General features: G+C 35.1%; 1 protein-coding gene across 2 annotated transcripts; it reads left to right on the plus strand.

Annotated features, from left to right (window-relative positions):
• The first annotated feature begins 1,638 nt into the window (after positions 1-1,638).
• LOC123720125 (neurotrimin-like) lies at positions 1,639-16,393 on the plus strand. 2 transcript variants are annotated; one of them, XM_045676621.1, is made up of 12 exons: positions 1,639-1,950; positions 5,977-6,134; positions 9,939-9,996; positions 10,517-10,638; positions 11,404-11,545; positions 12,436-12,580; positions 13,259-13,389; positions 14,465-14,569; positions 15,193-15,315; positions 15,440-15,521; positions 15,706-15,758; positions 15,956-16,393. In XM_045676621.1, exons 1-12 carry the CDS (start codon positions 1,815-1,817, stop codon positions 16,144-16,146), a joined length of 1,446 nt encoding a protein of 481 aa, XP_045532577.1. In that variant the 5' UTR covers positions 1,639-1,814; the 3' UTR covers positions 16,147-16,393. The 2 variants fall into 2 exon arrangements, with proteins under 2 accessions (XP_045532577.1, XP_045532578.1); XM_045676622.1 differs by having other exon boundaries at positions 5,980-6,134.
• Positions 16,394-21,472: the final 5,079 nt, after the last annotated feature.

The raw sequence follows: 21,472 nt of genomic DNA on the forward strand, positions 1-21,472 counted from the left end.
GGTCAATCAACTTTGAATGTCTGTCAATCTACCATTGTGATGAATTGGTCAATTTTGTTAGTACCGTTGCACAATGGTATGTATTGACGAGTCGTTACATATTTGAATCATAAAAGATTTGAAAGATTATATATTATGTAAAGGTTAGGTAAAATAGCTAACAAAAAAAAGAGTAGGTATATATATTTATAAATAATTTCATTTAGTTTAGTAACAAGGTACTTTATAATCCTTTAATCAATAGGTAAAATCTCTATTGAAACGTAAACATTCTAAGCCTGTCTCTTTAGCTTGTCACAGAATAAATCTATAAACTGTAATTAGATGTGTATTAAAGAAATAAATGTCCTAAAATTATGAATGTCCAGAAATAATAGAATGTTTGCAAGTACTACTTAATATACGTTTGCATAACCGAAAGTTAAGGTACATTATCAAAATCGACATTCTATTTTTAATTTGATTTTGTGGTGATTCCCAATTGGACAGCTGATGCTAATAAATATACTTATATGGTGCGTTTTTATGTCACTAAGATAGACACTTTCTCTAAAAATTTACCCATAGTAATTAAGAATAGAGTTTTAGAGAAAAAAATATCGATACAGGAAATAATAAATATTTCTCAATAAAACACCAATATATACCGCCCGCAGGTATTAGATTTGAAATCTAATCAACACATTTAAGATATGTTAATTTTATTAATGACATTCGTTGGAAGCTAATGAAGTGAAAAATAGGTTTACGCATTACAGAGGATACATAATATTTTATTATATATAATATAAAAATTGTAAAATCACTAAATAATTTTCAATAAAATAATTATTTTAATTTAGGTTTATTTTTAAACCTAAACTGAGAAATATTTTATCTCATACATTTAATTTTCAATGTTAAACTAAACAGTAAACATGACGTTATTTCTTATAAAAACACTTAAGTTATACTAAAGGATACAAACTTAAAAACAAGAACGTCTCCAGTCTGTGACTAATCTAACACCGGCTTCTGAAAGGTGAAGCAATTAATTGACGGGATTAATAAGTTGCGGGTGCAACGAGTACAGTGTGTCCATGTCTTACGACTGAAAACCACACATTAATTCATCAAAACAGATACGAGTTAGATGTATAAAATACAACATTCTCTTATAAACCTCACAACATTACTTTTTTTAAAGGTTCTAATTTAACTGTCATCCCTCAGATTGTAGGTTCGATCCCCGGCTGTGCGCCAATGCACCAATAATCATTCTATGTGCGCATTTAACATTCGCTCGCCGGTGAAGAAAAACATCGTGAGGAAACCGACATGTCGTAGAACCAAAAAGTCGACAGTGTGTGCACAGGCACTGGAGGCTGATCACCTACTTGCATATTAGATTTAAATATTATCATAAACAGATTCAGAAATCTGAGGCCCAGACCTAAAGAGGTTTTAGCGCCATTGATTTATTTTTTTGTAAGTGAGTGTTACATATCACATTATAGATTGTTAGAATTTATCGTCATGTACATTATTTTCATAATAACTATTAATAATTATTTTATAAAAATATAAATAATATCCATGTGTATCAAAAGCTTTATGTCAGCGCCAATAAATGCTCGGGAGCATACGTATTTTGTTCCCTCAACTGCGCGCGCGCATCATTGAAATGTCAATTTAAAAAACAATTAAAATCATTTATGACATCTAGCAAAAACTTATAGCTTGGCTGTTAAAAATCGACGGAAACGGCAGTCGTATATAAATAATACATTAAAAATAAAATATAATATAGTGAATTCGTTGATTTGCTTTTTAAAATGCATATGACTGGGAACATTATTATGTTATTTATAACATTTGTGGGATGTGAGAAAGTTTTCAAGAGTGTTCCGGTTGTTGTGAAAACATACGAAAATGATACAGTCTTGCTGCCGTGTTACATTGACGACTCGGGTAAGTGATTATGTACCAAAAGTGTTTAGAGATCCATTTGCTGACAATGCATTACTGGAGGTTGGCCGTCAGTCTTGTGAAGAGTGTCCTGTGCCTGATGCAGCAACTCTTAAGCAGTCGCAATACCGGTCCACTACGTTACAAAGCCAAATTTTTCTTTCTACCAACACGATTTTGCCCAGACATCTATAAAACTATCTTATTATGTGTAATATAATTAATATATTTAAGATTCATAATTTAATTAAAACTTCCTTAGCGGGTTTACACACGAATTTCAGTTTCTTCAGTTGTGGTCGGAGATTGTTTCGTAATGAATAGGTATTTAAAAAAAAAAGTTTAATTGAATGTGTATTCCACCTTACGAGTGACTCAAATATGTCCATGCCCTTGATCCGCCTTGAACGTGACTTTCGCCTTTCGAAGGTTATTTAGAAAGTTCCCCTATGGACACCACAATCCCACGGGCTTTTACCTGGCCTGGATTTGGTCGAGACCTAGATATATCCATGATAAGGAGCCATTCTGTCAATAACAAATATGACAAGTGCTTGGATTATCAGTTTGGTGACGGGCCTTCTTTTATACTGGTTTAAAACTCAGCTACGGTACGGTACCTTTAAATATACCCAACAAACCAATATAATGCTGGACAATGTGTGTGGTGGGAGAATTGTACTTTTACTAGGAAATACATAAAAACTAAATAACAGGCCCACAATTTCGTCTAGATTCGTGCCCAAAGAAACCTTAGATGCTTTCTAAAGACAGCATAAAAAATATTATTTACATACGTTTATTTTAATTTTGAGGTCCGTAGTGTAGGTAATCAATGTTTACATTAAATTACAGTGACTATATCATGGCACGGATCTACCATAGACTATAAAAACAAATTGAAATTATGTAAATTTTTATATAATCTACGTTAAGTATAGAGTAAACGTCTGAACATGATTTGATTATCGCAAGACATTAGTATCTTCCATGTTTGGAAGAAAAAAAGTTTTGAAGCTTTTGAAAATTATGACTCTCTATGAGTATGACTCGAGAGACACTTTATTTATTTATGTATGGCCAAATTGAACCAAAAAATATTATAATAAACGGCTCAAATATTCAAGTCTTTCCTCAACATACATTTGAATTCCTTTGGAGTAGAGACTCTTGGGCCATGGGGTTCAAGTGCACAGGCGCTAATTAAAGATTTGCGCCTGGTAGATAGACTAGATAGTATCGGTGACCCCAGAGCTGGTGGTTTCCTCGATCAACGAATAAGTATCGCAATACAGCGAGGAAATCCTGCCAGCGTTAAAAGAGACTGCAACAGAGACCAAACTTTTTATTAATTATTTTTATAATTTATTATTACTATGTAGGTTATAAAAATTGTAAATAATGTATATTTGATTGTTATGTTTATGTTTCAATAATCGATTAGTGTACAAAAATATTATTAAACTTGATACAATTAAGGTATTTTTATAGCATTAACCTTTGCAGCAAACTTTGAGGAAAGCTTCTTTTTCGTATATCACCATAAAACTGGACATTGATTTTCATCATCATTCACATATTATAGGTATGGAGAAAGTTTATGTTAAAACTCAGTACTTTCTTTACATAAGCGATATTATGGAATCAATATAAAAAAAATACTCGAATTGGTCGAGTATTGCGGTTAGCAATATATTTTGTGATTTATATCTGTTTATATATAAGTATAATAGTACTTATATAATAGAAAGGTTGAAAAATTTAATTAATTTGATAAAACAGTGGTATTCGTGCAATTGTAGTATCAAATTAATTGATTTACAAATAATAGGTATTTTGTCAAACATCAATTTATACCGACCAATTTATGCTAAAATCTGCTCTATAAAACAAACAATAAAGTCAAATAAAATGCATAATCCGTCAACAATCAGTTACGCTAAGCAAACAAAAGGCAGCTACATAAAAGCGGTACATTTTTGTGTCCAACACGTACCGGTAATAATTCATTAAAGTATCCGATCAAAATGTTTACACTAAATAAGAAGTATGGAGAAGGTATCTTTACCCTATACAATTATTGGTTTGGTGTTGTGTTCACAAGCAGAAGCTAGGCCCACAAACGGGCTATAATACTAATACATATTACATAGACTCATTATTATTTCTAACAATATAACAGACTAGAGATTTTAAGTAAAAACACTATTACAATTTTACCAAAGTTACAAAGTACTCTTCGTAACTAATAAAGTTTCAAATGTTCCATCACTTTTATCTCGCAAAACGTATTATATAGAAAATTGGTTTTAAAGTTGATTTAGTTTATATAATTTTATTTAATTACCAATAATTTACCAACAATCAAAGATGGTTAGCATACCTAACATACCTTTATACTGACAGATTGGATGACTAACGTAATGTAGAAAAGGTAAATAAAACATCCATTTTCAGCTATACACAGTGTTTCATACATCCACAAATTGTACAAAGTTGCTGCACAGGAAGCTTGTAGATTTGATCTTTGTATACCAATTGTGAAGGGACCCGCTCAATCTAATATATCAACTTCTTCCTATATTAACACGTTCAATTTAATAATAGAAGTTTGTTTCGTCTTTATAGACGCTGTCTAGACAATGCTGTAACCATAATGACAATCGCTTTTGAATAAACTCTCTAGTATTCATTTGGATGTTCTATTGGGATGTTTATCGTATAAAAGTTTGTAGTTAAACGTTCTTTACAAAATAATGAAAGTTCAGTGCAAATATTTATTTAAGTTAATGTAAATCATAATACTTTACTTAACATAATAATAGCTTAATTCCAAACATGCGAAGTATATTCTCAAATTCATAACCTGGTAATCCCTCTCTATAATTAATTAAAATAAGAATACAAGTAAGACATGATTTCGACAAATTTTATCGATCGACCACAGACTAGTTGAAATAATAAGACGCACAACACGGCGCTGTGGTAATGACAAAACTTAGCGCATGCGCGATGTTAGCTGTTTTTGGCGCAATTTGTAGTTTTCGGAATTTGGTAGATAAGTCTAAGTAAAATAAAGAAAAAGATTATTCTTTTTCTGGATTATATGGTAACATGCTGATGTACAATGTATCGAATGAATTCCACGTTGTCCAGGTAGCATTATTAATCTCTAAACTCAAACTCATAAAAACGTACAGAACGCTTTTAATTTTGGACAATAACTTTTATCTCAAGTCCGTTTTCTCTTTTCCCTTTTTTTATAAAGTGATTTTGATCTCAAAGGAAAACTTTCTTTCTTGGATTAGGTCGTGATTACCAGTATTATACAAACCAAATTACCAGTCTCGAACAGTATAAACATAATTTTCTGTGGCGTCATTAAAAATGATGACGCAATTGAGACCTAACGACGTCCAATTTAAACAAGACAAAAACAAACATAAAACTCGAAAGCCGTACTTTATTATAAATATGTCTAGTGTAACTTACTATTGACAAAAAGCTAAAATCTATGAAATCGTTCTTTATTTATATAGAACAGTATCCTTTGAATTTCTAAATTAATGTATGATCACAAGTCAAAGTAATTCACATATTTTTAATTGTATATTAATTACCTGGAAGTAAGAAAGTAAAATTACAGACGAGTTTATAGCGCTTTCTGCAGTACGGGCAAGTAAAAAAATTTAAAAACATGAACTTTCTAAGTTTAAAAACTGATAACAAGTGAAACGATCTTAGACTCCTTGGAATCAGAATTTAGAACGAAATATGCTGTATAAAGTATTCACACAGTTACTGAAAAAGAATATTAATTTGACAGCATTTTTCGGAGAGTGGACCAAGTCAAAATCTTTGACTGGTTTGATTTTAATTCAGTCTAAAAACTATTTTCTGTGCTCTACATATATACACATACTTACTACTAAAGTATTTATGGGAGAGTCCTTACACGAATGCATCACAAGAACGCTCCCATAAATCAAATCAAACCAAATAAATCTTTTCAAATTTATTTATTTCCAGAAGCGAAACTACGCGTTCGCTGGTATAAAAACAAGGAACTTCTGGGCGATAGTGAGGTGCCTCATCACCTGATGCCGCCAAGGACGAGGATGTACTCCAACTTCAGTCTGCAGATTGAGCAACTCAATGAGAAGGATACCGCTGATTACACTTGTGAGGTAGCGATCTTTATTTATTTGTTAACTATTCATAAAAGTCTATTATGCGTTATTAAGGCTAATTTAAGTTAACCGTCTTAAAAAAATACCAACGTCTTTCTGGCTTTCTTTGCCTCATCTGCAACTGTGCGACGCCAGGTTTGCTTGGGCAGGCTTCCGCTTCCCTTGTGAGTTCCAATCAAGCGCCTGCTTTGGGAATTGGAATCTCTTCAGAGTGGCCTATCCATTTCCACTTACGTCACTTGATCTGCTGACGTCTTGCTTGGTGTGTGATAAATTAAAACTAAGTATATCCTTTAATGATTTGCAATAACTGCACTCTATATAAATATTCAATGAATAAGTTCAGTAATTTGACTTTACAATTGCTTTTACACTGAGATTTTGTATCGTTGGCCTTATACTTCTCCGTTAAAATTAAAAATTGCCCCTAACTTTTTTCTAAAGTACGATTCTAAGAATCATGTCAAAAGCTTTTTTGTAAACAAACGTTACAATTAGAGTTGCGAAACGCGGCACTATCTTAGGAACAATTAATTTGTACGGGCACCGCCCTTCGATCTTAACTAAGTAATTTGTGAATAGAGCCGTAGAGAAAGTATCGATAAAATAAGTCAATTCATAATACTATAAGTTACATACATATATATAACACATATTCCAGAACTAGTGAACAGTTTCCAATTTGTTGATAGATGAGGTTTACTCCCGTACTGATGATAGTAATGGAGGGGTTTTCACTGGCATCCTAATCTCCTCGATGCAAAAGTTCTGCCTCTTTAATCGACAGCTCATGTCGGAGCTTCGTGATCAGCAACGAAGCATCTGGAGCGAACTATCTGTTTCCACCTGTTCCAAAACTTAATTAAAACTAAATTAGTCTAACCTAACATATTTAAAGTTAATATACAATTTAACGCACACCAATAAATTGTAAAATCTTAGTTTTGCTAGTAATCAATGAGCTCATTAGTTTTTGATACATTCATAAATAATATATAAAAAATTAAGTCTCAGATAGGAATATGTTAAACAAAAACCAATAACTAACCATAAAATATAAGAACTAAAATATATTATTAAAAGGGGACTCCTTTTTAGGCAAGGTTCCAAAGATACTGGCAGCGTTCCCAATTTGAATAGCTAGACTAATTCTTTGTCCGAGGCAGCTGCCAGTTCTTCGGTCTCCTGTGTCGACTAACCTTTTTGCTATTTCCTTATTAAGTCTTATAGCTCTAGGACCACACGGACCAAGGGTCTCGACACCGAATGGTACAAAAAAATGTTATATTATAATAATTCATAAATTATAATATCACATTTTCGGAAACGAGAGTCACTTTGTTTTAAGAATTCATAAATAAGTCATGTTACAGCGTTTGTTAGTCCAGCGTCGCAATCCCACTACCCCTAATTTTATGTTAAGCTTTTGTTTTAAACGATTAAAGACAGCTGAAACTTTCATTTATTTGAACATTCTTCCAACAACCGCCACTAAACATAACTATAACGTATTCTTTCCTGTCTAAGACATAAGTAGCGTTGTCGATCTTTTCCCTGCAGGCATTAAAAAAATAGCGCCACGTGTTTTCCTTCACCGTTCGAGTAAATATTAAATTTGCACATTGAAAGAAACTCAACTGATCCTCAGCCGGGAATCGAACCTACGAGGGATGAGAGTTGCACTAAATTCACTAGGCTAACACTGCTCATTTACTGCCGATTATATAAAAAATAAATAATACAATACACGTTAAAACGTAACATTTTATCGAAAGTAAACATCGGTAAGTGCCCATCACTATAATTGGTTGCTTGGGATCCGGTAGCCAATTATACAATTAAACAATTTGTTAACTCTTTTGTGGATGTTCACTTCGTGTTATTTGTTATATGTATAGCTGTTATTTGTAAGCCATATTATTAAAGTAAGATATATTACGTTTATAGAGTACAGGAGCCTCCGTTTTGTGATAAAAGCGGTACTTGTGTGCGGTGTGTATGGTGTGAACTTAATAAATACACGTTAAGTATAGTTATCTTACCAAATTTCAGACTCTAGTTTCAAATCAATAAAATGTGGACTGTTAATGAAATTCCAGTTTATTTTGAAAGCGCTCAAAACAAGAACGTAGCTGATCCAATATGATTTAAATCAGTTTAAAGCACCAAAGAAGAAATAGAAAAATAAACTTATTCAATTTTACTTTATGGTTTTGTCGGGATGTGTGTATGCACTCGAATTTCTAATTTTATGAAGTGAAACTTCTTTATCGGAGTTGGAAAAAAATTACCGTCACATTTTTCGGTTACGCGTCACATTTTTTCGTTACGCGCATCTTTTTCTTCTTTCCACCACGGTTGAGTCGAAGAGTACTTTTTTGTAATCATCTCTATGATAATAAAAGCCTTTTGTTAAACTTTATCTAATTTAACTTTATTTAACCAATTTCTGTAACGTTGCATATAGTAGATCATTTTTCGAAAAATAAGGTCATAAAGAAGTTTCACTTCTTACGTTTGTACACTAGTACACGCACACTGTTTTGTGTAGTATAGAGGCTATATTTGGAACGTGCACGATCTAAAATTACGCCCTTAATAATATATTGTTGAAGCAACAGTTATAATCTTCATTGTTTAAGAACATACGCAAATTCAACAAAAATAATGCCTAAATTAATACACACAAATATTTTACATTTTAAATACGGTACAATGATATAAGTTTCAAGATATACTGCACTGACTGTAGAAATTACTTTTTATATGGGATAACGTAAATCGTATAGTCTCATAGTGGTACAAGTTGTATTAGCTAGGATTATATTATATTCCAATGTAGCCCATCATAATTGCGTCTGGCAAGATCTCATTTTAATACGTTCGTAAATACTTCATTAGCTTCGGTAGCAATTATGTTTCTAAAGAGGAAGTTCAATAAAGCTTTGTGTAATTAATCCTTAAGAGCACTAAAGTCTCGGTAATGATAAAACATAATTATTTATATAAAAATAAACTTAGTCATTTACTTTTGATACATAGCAACCTGTTTTCTCTGGTCAAAATCATGGCAAGAATTCGCATATAGACGTAATGCATCTGCGCGGGTTTAAAGGTATCGACTGCGGAGTTAAGTGTCACCTATGAGACAAAAAACTACAATAACATAAGCAAAATGTTGTATAATTTAATAAACGGTTAATCATATTAATCGTCAAATACTACTTTGTTATCTGTAATAAATAAATATTTATTTATTCACACAATACTTACAGTAAACCAATGTGGTAATGTAAAAAAGTTAAATTAGATAAAGTTTAAGAAAAGACTTTTATTATCATAGACATGAATACAAATAATACAATTATTTCATTTTACATTATTAATTACTAAAATTATTACAGAATTTCATTAATTGTAATAGAATTATTACTATCATTGTTATCGTTATTATATATTTTTGTTACTAATGGCTTCGAATCTCTTCGAATCAACCGTGGTAGGGACAAGAAAAAGATGGCGAGTAACGGAAAAATGACGGTAATTTTATTCCAAGCCCGATAAAAAAGTTTTACTTCAAAATTTGATAAAAATGTATAATATAAAATATATAAGCCACACAACATTGCTATTTTGAACTTACTATTCGAACATATAAAGATAGATAAAGTAAACGCAACGTCTTTATTAACGGGGATCTGTGCAACAGACTGGTTCTAGTCCTTGGCAGACGACCTTGGCCACCGCCTTGGTGGAGAATTTGGAGAACATTGAGGTTGCTCACTTTACGTGTATTTACAGGTGATAAGACAAGAACCCTGGGGCCCTATTAGACAGACTCACACAATTGAAGTACAATGTAAGTATCATGTTTTTTAGCAATTCTTATGGAGATAAATAATTACGCGGATGCATAAATTTGTCATGTGCATTTTAAAATTGTCAATTGAAGAAGGTTTCATTAACAATTTGCCGTTTTATTTATTTAGTAATATTTTATTCTTTTTATTTATTACAATATCTTATTACTCTAATCACAAAGAAGTTGCTTGCTATCGTTACTTAAAGTTTACAATCTAACGTCGTCTCCCGATGTCTTAACTTTTGTTTCATAAATGTTAATACTGCTGGAACTGGTGCTTTCATCGCCCAAAGAACATCGCGATACAATGGAAAAGGCTGCCAGTAGAACACAGAAACAGGGACCAATGTTTATTTATTTTTAATCAATAATGTCAGCTATGAAGCGGCGAGAATGAGATGCAGATGAAACAAATAAAGGAGAAAAATAATTCAGAAATTTTGATCTATACATTCTTCCCAACGTGAAGTCTTGTCAAGTTTTATACCCAGATTTAACATAAATATATATTTGTTAGACTCACCAACAATCAAGACTATCCCAGAGGAAGGTTTCGTAGAGGTCCGTAAGGGTGATTATGTCGACATTGGATGCGAAACCACTGGTACTCCCCAACCTATTGTTGACTGGAGTAAAAATGTAAGTACCAGGAGTTACGTCTCATAGGTGTTAAGTTATATATTTAAAGACGTATATAGATGGATCATTAACATGCTCAGTCCGAGAGAATTATGCATAGTATACTATATAAAATATATTAAATAAATTTTTGTATCCGTTTTATGACTATTTGTCAAAGTAATAGGCAAGTAGGTGATGTCGGAAACTTCACGTTCCGCGCGGAAAACAAACTAGGCATGGCCGATGTATCTTTCAAGCTCACGGGTGAGGAATACTTTAACGTATTAATAATCTCAAATATAATGATTAGATCTAAAGTTTACTAAGGTAAGGCAAATATTAAAAAGTAAAAATCTGCAAATGAGCTGCGGAATGAAGCTTGCTTCACAACAAAAGAATTGACCGTAACGAAAAAACTTTATCTAAATTCATCATTTATTAAACAACAGATGGCGTTGTGGATGTGTAAAACTAGGTCTTAGAAATATGTATATAGTTTTAAGATGTGATACTACCTCCTGTTTTGGCGACGTTTTGGTTCTAACGTAAGTTTTCCTCACAATGATTTCCTTCAAGCGAACGTACAAAAAAGGCCCATTGGTGTACAGCCGGGGAACGTACCTATGACCTCATGGATGACAGTCGCACTGCTCTAAATTCTATAAAGAATTTTCAAAGCGAGGAAATTGGGGGGATACAACGATCAATAAACTGTCACAGAAACGTGTTTGCCGCGATTTACGCGACTTTAAGCATTGTTGTTGATTTGGTAAAATATTGCAGGGTGAACCGATGGCCCTGCTAGAACACAGGTCGCGGATTCGATTCCGTGCTGAACACCGTTTACTAGCTGGCGTGTATGAGTGTACGGCGAACAACGGAGTCGGTGATCCAATAAAAGCAGCAATACGAGTTGTTATTCATGGTAAGTGGACGATGTTGTATGACAAAGAATTTGCTTATGCAACGGGTGCGTTAGTGTAACAAAGTGTAAGTGTAAGTTAAAAAATAGTACACAAGACCTTACTGATTTAGGAAGTAGGCTATTAAGAGGAAATCTCGTTGAAACCTATAAAATCCTCAATGGATATAATGTTCCAAAAATTGAGAAGCTCTTTATTTTAATTGAAAATACACATTTGAGGGGTAGTTATTTAAAACTAAAAGTTCTTTGAGTGGTCTTGACTCAATATAACACAAATTTCCTAAAGAACTTTCTCCCAAACCGAGTAGTGGCCGACTGGAATAGGCTTCCGGAAAGTGTAATTAGTGCACCCTCTTTGAACTCTTTTAAAAATAGGTTGGATAGTTTCTCCAAATCTCCAAATGCGCGCGCATCAGCTTATTAAGCTGCTAGTGTGTTTATGTATATAATAATAATAAAAACACAGTGTCTTCCCTTTAATAGAGACTGTAAGTATTGTTATTGGATACTTTCTTATGTTTCTTTTCCTTTTGTAAAGGCAGGTTAGTTTTACAATACTTATTTGTCTTAAGTTAGGCCAGATCGTAATGTTAAGTGTTGTCTTTCTGCAGAGACTTATAAAAATCACACAACGGGAGTTCTCAAAAGGAATAATCTTTCCTCTTAAATTTTTCATTCTTAAGTTGTACAATATTTATTTCAACGCAATATTTAACACAATTTGAACCAGTAGTGACAGAGAATACCGGGTATCTAAAAAAACTTTACAGGCGTAGAATATTAGTATATAAACACAAATAGTTATATATATTATTTCGTAAGGCAATCTCTAACATAGCCGAACCTGCCTACGTTATTAAAGCGGGTTTTTAATATAAATTGTATCACAGACGCACCAGTAGTGACAACGGATCGCAGCTTCGTCCACACAGCAGTTGGTCTTCGGGCGGTTTTGACGGCGAAACTGGAATTCGCTGTTCCGCCAGCTAAAACCGCCTGGTTCAGAGATGGAAGGACTGTTAAATTGGATGACAGGTATTATAAATTTTATTAATAATAATAGTTATTGGCCTAGTGGCTTCTGCGTGCGACTCTCATCCCTGAGGTCGTAGATTCGATCCCCGGCTGTGCACCAGTGGACTTTCTTGCTATGTGCGCATTTAATATTCGCTTTAACGGCGAAGGAAAACCTCGTGAAAAAATAGACTCGCCTTAGACCCAGCATGTGGACGGCGTGTGTCAGGCACAAGAGGTTGGTCCTGCTTGCCTATTAGATTGACAAATGATCATGATACAGAAATCTGAGGCCCAGACCTAAAAAGGTTTAGATGCTGATTCTATTTTGAACGGATGTTAACGCGAATTGATTATATATTTCGAGCGTTTTCAGCCATCATTTCATTGTTAATAATTATACATTTCAAAGCTTATTTTATTTATACATATAGATATACACAGCCCTAAGCTTTTCTATAATGTATCGTAAACTGTTTGATACTTTTACTATTTACTTGATTGTTTAAAATTAGATCTAATTTATGCAATATGTAGTTTAATAATTTGTCAGTATTAAGTGTTTGAGTAGGTATTTAAATGCGTTTTTGACATACGGGAGTCTTACTTAGCGCCAAGATTCGTCTCGAAATCTTAGCATTTACGTTTCGTTATGCAAATTGTACGATATAATAACACCATTACTTTGACTTCTTTCAGAGTGGTTATGATGGTACAAGACAATTTACATCAGCTGATTTTCCGAACTGTGCGTAAGTCGGATCTCGGAAACTTCACGTTCCGCGCGGAAAACAAACTAGGCATGGCCGATGTATCTTTCAAGCTCACGGGTGAGGAATATTTTAACGTAATAATAACCTCAAATATAATGACTAGATCTAAAATATACTAAGGTAAGGCAAATATTAAAAAGTAAAAATCTGCAAATGAGCTGCGGAATGAAGCTTGCTTCACAACAAAAGAATTGATCGTAACGAAAAAACTTTATCTAAATTAATCATTTATTCAACAACAGATGGCGTTGTGGATGTGTACAACGAGGTCCTAGAAATATGTATATAGTGTTTAGATGTGATACTACAATTCAGGCCGAGATATGCTCGCCAAAGCAGCCCGGGCTGAGCTGGAAAAACCCTTAAGGCCAACAGCGAGATTTCATCCAAAAAAAATATAATCCTAAACTTTTAAATATAAGTTGGCGTAAAAAACCGCCTTCTCCAGGAACTGGACCGTTACTTCGTACTTCGCTCATTCCAGTGAGCTTCCGTTCTACTCTTCAGACGATTAACCAGCCCGCGACAGCCCAGTCGAGGTCCGAGTCTCGCAGGAGACGCCCTTACGCTGGTCACGGGAAAACAGTGAAAACACCCATTCCGGCTGAGCTCGCCAAAATACCCCCCCCCCAGCTAAAAGTCCCTTAAGGCCAATAGCGAGATTTTTGTTGAAGTTTTCATTATTGTTTTATTAAATATGTGTCCTTCTCTTTGATTATTATTTAGGTAGTTATATAGGGTGTGGTGCGTCATTCCGTACGTTACGTTATTTTCGTTTATCTTACGAAGATGCACCAAAAGTTGTAGCAGTTGAAGAAGGACCAGACAAGTGTACTATAAACATAATGTAGCTTACCCAAAGCTTTACATAGGATGGGAAGGTGAGGTAATGGAAACAGCGGTAAAACACGCCACAAGAAGTGAAGTGAAGGAAAAAGTGACAACCATGCAAAACACCGACTTTCCGTTTGGCCAATCACGATCAAACGAAATGTGCTATCGTAACGTCTTCATTTAACACGCTGCCTCCTCATTATTAGAAGCTTGGTTCAACTGTACTAATGCTATTTTTTGGAAAATCGGATTAACACTTATTAAGGCAAAGTTATTAAATCTAAAAATAATCCTTTAGGTGTCCCCAACGTGGCATCGTTCAAAGTGGATTCTTCATTAAACAAACCAACCCCTGTTACATTTACTCTCTTCTGGGAGGTCGATTCATACTCTTCCATAATTGGTAAGTTTGTATGAATTAACGTAATTTTTATTTAGTTAATTTATGTTTTAATAACTAATTCTGCATATTCAGATTAATCCTCACTTTAATCTGACTTTATCAAATATAAAGATCCCATTTTCAAATGTATGGTGATCGGAAATGCGAGAAATTTGAAGCGAGTGTTGTGGTGGACCGTAGGATGTGGAGATCCGTGGTATCCGCCTACATGTTCACGAAAAAGGGATGAATATTTAAATAAATATTGTTATAAAATCTTCAGTCGCAAATTTTATAATATATTATGTATGATATGTTATGTATGTCATATAGGTAAATCCTAAAACTAGAGGTCAGTAATCCTCTTTATTAATTAATCCATACAACAAGTGGTTAGTTTACATTCCTTAATATTAGTATTAGTTGTGTTAGTAGAAGTTTAAAATTTTTAAGTTACAATTCTTTTTTAGTGGTCTAGTTTTCGTATTTTTATAGTAAAGGCCTCCTCCATATTTTTCCATTTCTCTTTGTTTTGAGCAACATTCATCAAGTTTTTCCCCGCTAGTAACACTCTTATGTAATTAAACATTTTGTTTTTAATTGAGCAAGCCTCCCTAACACATTTAATGTGATGGTACTTTCAGAATATAACTTATGGCTGCGGCCATACTACGGACGACTATCAACAATAGAGCCCGATGCGTTCACAACTAACGCTCCCGCTAATCTGTGGAGCAAAATCGTTGTTCCGGGCGATTCTAGTGATGGTAAAATGGATTTTTTGTTAATAGTTTTAAATCAAAATATTTATTTTAAAAAGAAATTTCGTACATGTCTCATATATAACTGTAACACATACTTGCTTCAGTTGTTTAGTTTATATTTTTTTAGGTCCGATTCATAGTGCTTCGTATATGGTGCGTGGTTTAACTCCGTCCACAGTCTACGAAGCGATAGTTACTTCAAGAAACAGGTATTCATCAATATTTAATACTGCTTTAATAGTTGATAGGGTTTAGCTGTTAGGGAAGTTGCCCTTTGCAACTTTATTTTTCCATTTATTATTTCGACTGGCAAGTTTATGTTGTTTCTGTTTAAACAGCTACAAAAATAATATCTTAGACGACCGCAACTCTAAGCCATGTTTTATATTTTAGATTTGGTTGGAGTAAGCCCTCGGCAGTTCTACATTTTGCGACTGAGCCAGGATGTACGTATTAATTATTATTTTAAGAAATAAAATTTCAGCAGGGACATAACTCTGTGGTAATATTATAACCAAAAGTAATTTGTTATTATCATAACTTTCTAAGGTCTGCTAATAGTGAGTGCTTATCTTATGTTATTTGTATCACATAAAAACATAAATTGATATTTTTTTATTTCTACATTAACACATTTTTACAGTTGATAGAACATTACCATCTTATGAAGAAACAGATATAACGCCGACTTTGGAAGAACCACAAAAAGAAGAGGCATTCAATATAACAAAAGCGCACATTTTTGAAAGACTCGACGATACGTCAAACGCAGCGCGCCAAAGTGCTACCGCCATTTTATTAGGTTCTATTCTCTTTTACTTTTTAATGAGATGATTTATATAATAACTTCCATTAAATTTTTATGATTATAAATTATGAAATCCTAGAATTAAATGATTTGCCCCAAAATCTAAATTTCATTGTAAATAATTTGTTTTAAATTGTGTCTAGATACTATTGATTGATAAATTTAAAGATGCATTTTAAGTCCATTTATAAATAAGGTAACTTATTATAATCTGTACATCTTTGTTAGCTTTGGAGTTTATTTGAAAATTAGGTTATTTGGTAACTTACAAGTTACAACACTACAATGACATTATTTATATAATAAACTTTTATTTAAATTTAACAGCCTTTCAATCTTTTTCTTCTTGTTTATGGCTTTTATTTATGCCAACTGGGCACAAGGTACTTCGCCAGTGTCGTGTAGATGGAGAAGACACGAAGGAGATTGATCGGTAAAAATAATAATTAAGTTAATTTTGAATATACACAAAAAAAAAAGTTGAAATTGGATTGTTAGTTTTGAGACAGCACAGACAACACAAATATGAGTAAAAGCATTATTAAATACTGTTTACTATTTATGAATAATTTATATATATTACACTTTAATTCTATTGCTTTCTATATATTTACATAAAAATCTACAATATGGACTAAACACAAACATTAACAAACATTTAACACTTAAAGGACGTGGGACTTTAGGGGGAAGAATGTCATTAAGAGGATAAGTTAGTTTGGGACAATTAAATAGTATGTGAGATACAGTGCCTTCATCCAAGTCACACTCACAGATAGAGTGATCCCTTATCCGGAGCTTGGCTAGATGGACAGGGGTGCAAGCATGTCCAAGACGCAGATTTGCATTTCGATAATAACAAAACCAGTGTTGTCTTGGTATGTTTGGTTGGATGGAAGCATAAAACTTACCCTTAACCGATTTGGAGTCATTCCAAAATGTCTTCCAGGTTCTGTCCAGATATATCTTTGCAAGAGAACAAAGATCCTGAGCTGAATTTTTAAAATGATCTAGAGAACCTGACTCAACAGCTGCTTTGGCACATGAATCAGCAGTCTCGTTTCCTGGGATACCTGAGTGGCTAGGAATCCAAACTAGTATGATAGACAATCCTTTTCTATTACAAGAGAGCAGAGCCTCCCTGAATTTTAGTATAATAGGAAAACGTGATTTGCTACGAAATGGGTTCTCTTTAATGGACATTAAACAACTTAAAGAGTCTGTCAAAATAGCGGTCTGTTGTATGTTATGGGAGTGTGCAAATAGGATTGCTTCCAATAGAGCTGTGGCCTCTCCTGTGAACACTGAAGACTCGGGAGGACATTTAAATTTCAGGATAATTCTATACCGAGGAACCCAACAGGCAGTACCAACACAGCCATCTGGAGACAGCTTTGATGCGTCAGTGTAAATAAGAAGATGATTTGACCAATTTTGATTAATATAGCTTTGTAATTTGATGTTGGTATCTGGGGCTCCTTTGATCAGACCAAGGTCTGTGATGATGGGAGGGTTGTATATCAGGGCTTTATAAGGAATAGAATATAGCGGATTTGTTGGAAAAGATATCATGGGGTTAGGGAGGCTGGTGTACTTTAGATAACTATCGAGCAGATAGGAAGAGGAGTTGCGGGTGCAAGGAGCATGTGATAGTCGGGTTAATCGATGCCAAAGAGGGTGGGATGATATCTGTAACATCTTGCTAACAAAGCGGTCACATAAATACCGCCGGCGAATGTGTAGAGGAGGATCAACACACTCAACCTGCAAAGCATTAGTAGGGGAGGATTTCATTGCACCTAGAATGATTCTTAGGCACCTATACTGAATTTTGTTTAATTTTCCAGCAGCTGATTTGTTAAAGGGATCCAGAACAAACATACAGTAATCCATATGACTACGTACTAAGGCATTATACAATAACTTTAAAGAATAGGGGTGAGCACCCCACCAAACCCCCGCTACTGCTCTTAATACGTTAATACCTTTTTCACATTTTTTTATTATGTGTTCAGAGTGGGCAATTCCGTTCAGCCGATTGTCTAAATAAATACCTAAAAATTTTACTTTATCTGTCAGGTTGATTGCTTGATTTTCAAATGAAATGAGTAGAATAGGAATGTATCTCTTCCTTGTAAACACCACTGCCTGAGATTTGCCAGCTGACAGGGACAAGCCGTGGTCAGACAACCACTGGCCTAGATAATACAAAGCAGAATTGATACGACAGGTTACTTCCCCTATACTGCCTGAGCTGTGATAGAGGACAATATCATCAGCATATTGTAAGATGTTACAAAAACTGGTGACAGACAGTTCGAGGTCGTGGGTATAAATGCTATAGAGCAGAGGGCTGAGAACTGAGCCTTGAGGGAGACCTTTCCAGACTAGTCTGGGGGGAAGAGAGGTATCCTGATGCTTTATCAGAATAGATCTGCAAAATAGCAGATTACATATGAGATGAACCATCCTCAAAGGTACACTCAGCTTAAGCATTTTCTGCCTGAGCGCCGGAAGTAGGACACTGTCATATGCAGAAGCAATATCAAGAAACACACCCACAAGGTACTCTCCTTTTGTAAAGGCTAGGCGAATGTCTGTTGTCAGTATACTGACGCTGTCTGTGGTACTCAAACCCCTCCGAAACCCAAATTGGGAGGAGGGGAGAATATTTCTACTTTCCATTAACCATTCCAGTCGGTTTTTAAGAAGGTGTTCTGTTACTTTAGCTAAAGTAGATGACAAAGCTATGGGTCGATATGAATTTGAATCTGAAGGGATTTTTCCAGGTTTGAGAATGGGAATGACTATTTGAGATGTCCAAGATGCCGGTATAATACCAGTTTCAAAACATGTGTTTATTATTTTAAGGTAGTAAAGTTTAGCTTTGTCATTTAGTCTAGCCAGGAAGGAATATGGAACGCCATCTTCCCCTGGAGTCGAATCTTTGAGACCATGAAGAGCGATTTGAAGCTCAGAGAAAGAAAAGGGAGCATCCATTTCATCGGAAGCTGGAGCTGGCATAGAACTCAGAAATGAGTCCACGTAGGGAACGAAAGGTGGAGCCAATTTGTCTGCAAAGTTGTTAATCCAGTCAGAAGGGTTATTTGAAGAAGCATCAACATGGTTCAGGGAACGACGGAATCTCCTCACATTTGACCACACAATAGTGGATGGAGAGCGAGGGCTAAGGGATTCACAAAATTGTATCCAACTAGATCTTTTCTTTTTATTTTAGCATCAAGCCTCTGATAATTATTAAAGTTCTCCTGAGACATACAGGCTGAGTAAGATTTCTCTGCAGCCGTTCTCTTACCAAACAAATCGCTGCATTCATCATCCCACCAGGGAGAGGAAAGCAGCAGATTTTTAGGAGAGTGCTTTATGGGGATCTGATAATCGGCCGAAGATATGAGAGAATTTAAAAATAGATCATAGCAAGACAAGGCATTTTCTTCACGTTTCAAATCCGGCAGTGTCTACCATACAATCAACGGATTGGGCATACTCTTTCCAGTTTGCTTTTTTGAGTTTATATTTCAAAAGGGGGTTGTGGTAAGAGAGGGGTAAGGATTTGTAGTTTATTTATTTATTCATTTGGGAAACAAACAGATACATCTCTAAAAGTAGAAGTCAGAAAAGAAATATAAACATAAGAATTAAAGCATTGGATATATCCACAAAAAGTTTCACTGATAAAGTATGGGAAAATGATCACTGCCATAGGTGGACTCAAGGGCGTTCCAAGTTAGTTGCGAGGCCAGGTTAGGGGAGCAGAGGGTGAGATCCACTGCAGATTTGGGATTCTGATTAGGGTATACCCTGCGAGTTGGGGAGCCATCATTGAGGATACAGAGATTGACAACGTCGAGTAAGTCAATCAGCAGTGGAGCAAACCTATCACTAGCGTGGCACCCCCACATAGTGTGATGGGTATTAAAGTCACCCATGGCTATGATAGGGCTGGGAAGGGATGATAAAATTGATTGTATCTCGGGAAGAACAGAAGGAGAAGGGTGAGGAATATACAAAGATACAAAAGAAATATCTAAGGTACGAACAGCAACAGCATTAATCTGTTCGCTATGGGTAGGAAGAGGAATTTGGGAGAAAGGGAGGGAATGCCGTACAAAGACAGCACTGCCCGCATACCCATCATTCCTGTCATCCCTCAGACAGGAGAAACCAGGTACCCGAAATCGGTAACCAGGTCTCAGCCATGTCTCCGAGATGGCAACAATTGTGCGTTTATGGAGGTTTATGAGGGAGATCAATTCGTGTTTTCTTGAACGTAAGCTTTTACTATTCCATTGAATTAGGGTTATTGGGTCCGTTTTGTAATAATTTAAAGAGTTGGGATTGGTTTTTGGCAACGTTGGGCGGTAGGGGAATTTCGCTACATGGCGCGACAATACTGAGAAGGAATTCAGAAATAAATTCTAACATTTTGCCCTGAGAGGGAAGGGTGTCAACATTATTGTTGAGAGCACAACCATTTGGGAGAGATGAGGAGCACTCACCAACAATAGTCTGGTGAGCAGTTCTATCGTACCCCTTTGCTAGAGAAGCTTGGGGACGAGAGGAGCGATAGATTGTTTGGCGATAGGAAATTTTGGTAGGAGTTTGGGCTGTTTGAGGAGATCTTAGAGAATAGACAGGAGGGGTAAACATTTCTTTTGTTATCTCAGCATATGAACGTCGGACAGGTGGAAACTGAATTGCTGTTTAAATTTATGAGATATTGTTCTGGGACATCACCATTTTTATGGATTGCTGTCGAGTAAATTCTGGACAGCCCTTGTCAGAAGCAAAATGTTTACCTGAGCAATGTAGACATGTGGATGTTTCTAAGGTGACTTCGCACGTATCACCTGTATGGGGCTGAGCACACCTATAACATCTGGGCTTAGATCGGCAGACCGATTTTATATGACCAAAACGGCAGCAGTTCAGGCACTGTATGGTTGGAAGTTTGTAGGTTTCGACAGGACAGGGACAGGGAGGGAAGTGTGGTAAGAGTAAATCTTAGAAGGGAGCATTTGTCCCCTGAAGGTAAGGACAACAGATAGGCACCCAGGTGGTGACACCCTCAGTAACTGATTTTCGGTTGTCGCCTTGACTTTAACACCTCACCACATCCAGGAGGAAGCTCCAATGAATCAACGAGTTCGTCCATTGACCAGTCCACCGGTACACCGTTGACCAACCCCATTCTGGTTATGTTATAAGAAGGGATAATAGTTTTAAACTTGCACATAGCGAGAATCGGGTTAACCAGAAAGTTGTTGGCAGCTTCAGCAGAAGAGAACTCAACGGTAATTTTATTACGGCCTACATTTTTTACACCACCGT

The sequence above is a fragment of the Pieris brassicae genome, chromosome 2 (genome assembly GCF_905147105.1).
Source record: "Pieris brassicae chromosome 2, ilPieBrab1.1, whole genome shotgun sequence".
NCBI lineage: Eukaryota > Metazoa > Arthropoda > Insecta > Lepidoptera > Pieridae > Pieris > Pieris brassicae.

Excerpts from the sequence above, each read along its gene's own strand:
- LOC123720125 (XM_045676621.1), top strand. The coding sequence starts at position 1,815 with ATGCATATGACTGGGAACATTATTATGTTATTTATAACATTTGTGGGA. Across the intron at positions 13,390-14,464 it reads TGTATCTTTCAAGCTCACGG|GTGTCCCCAACGTGGCATCG; the intron begins GTGAGGAATATT and ends ATAATCCTTTAG. Across the intron at positions 15,316-15,439 it reads TCCGGGCGATTCTAGTGATG|GTCCGATTCATAGTGCTTCG; the intron begins GTAAAATGGATT and ends ATATTTTTTTAG.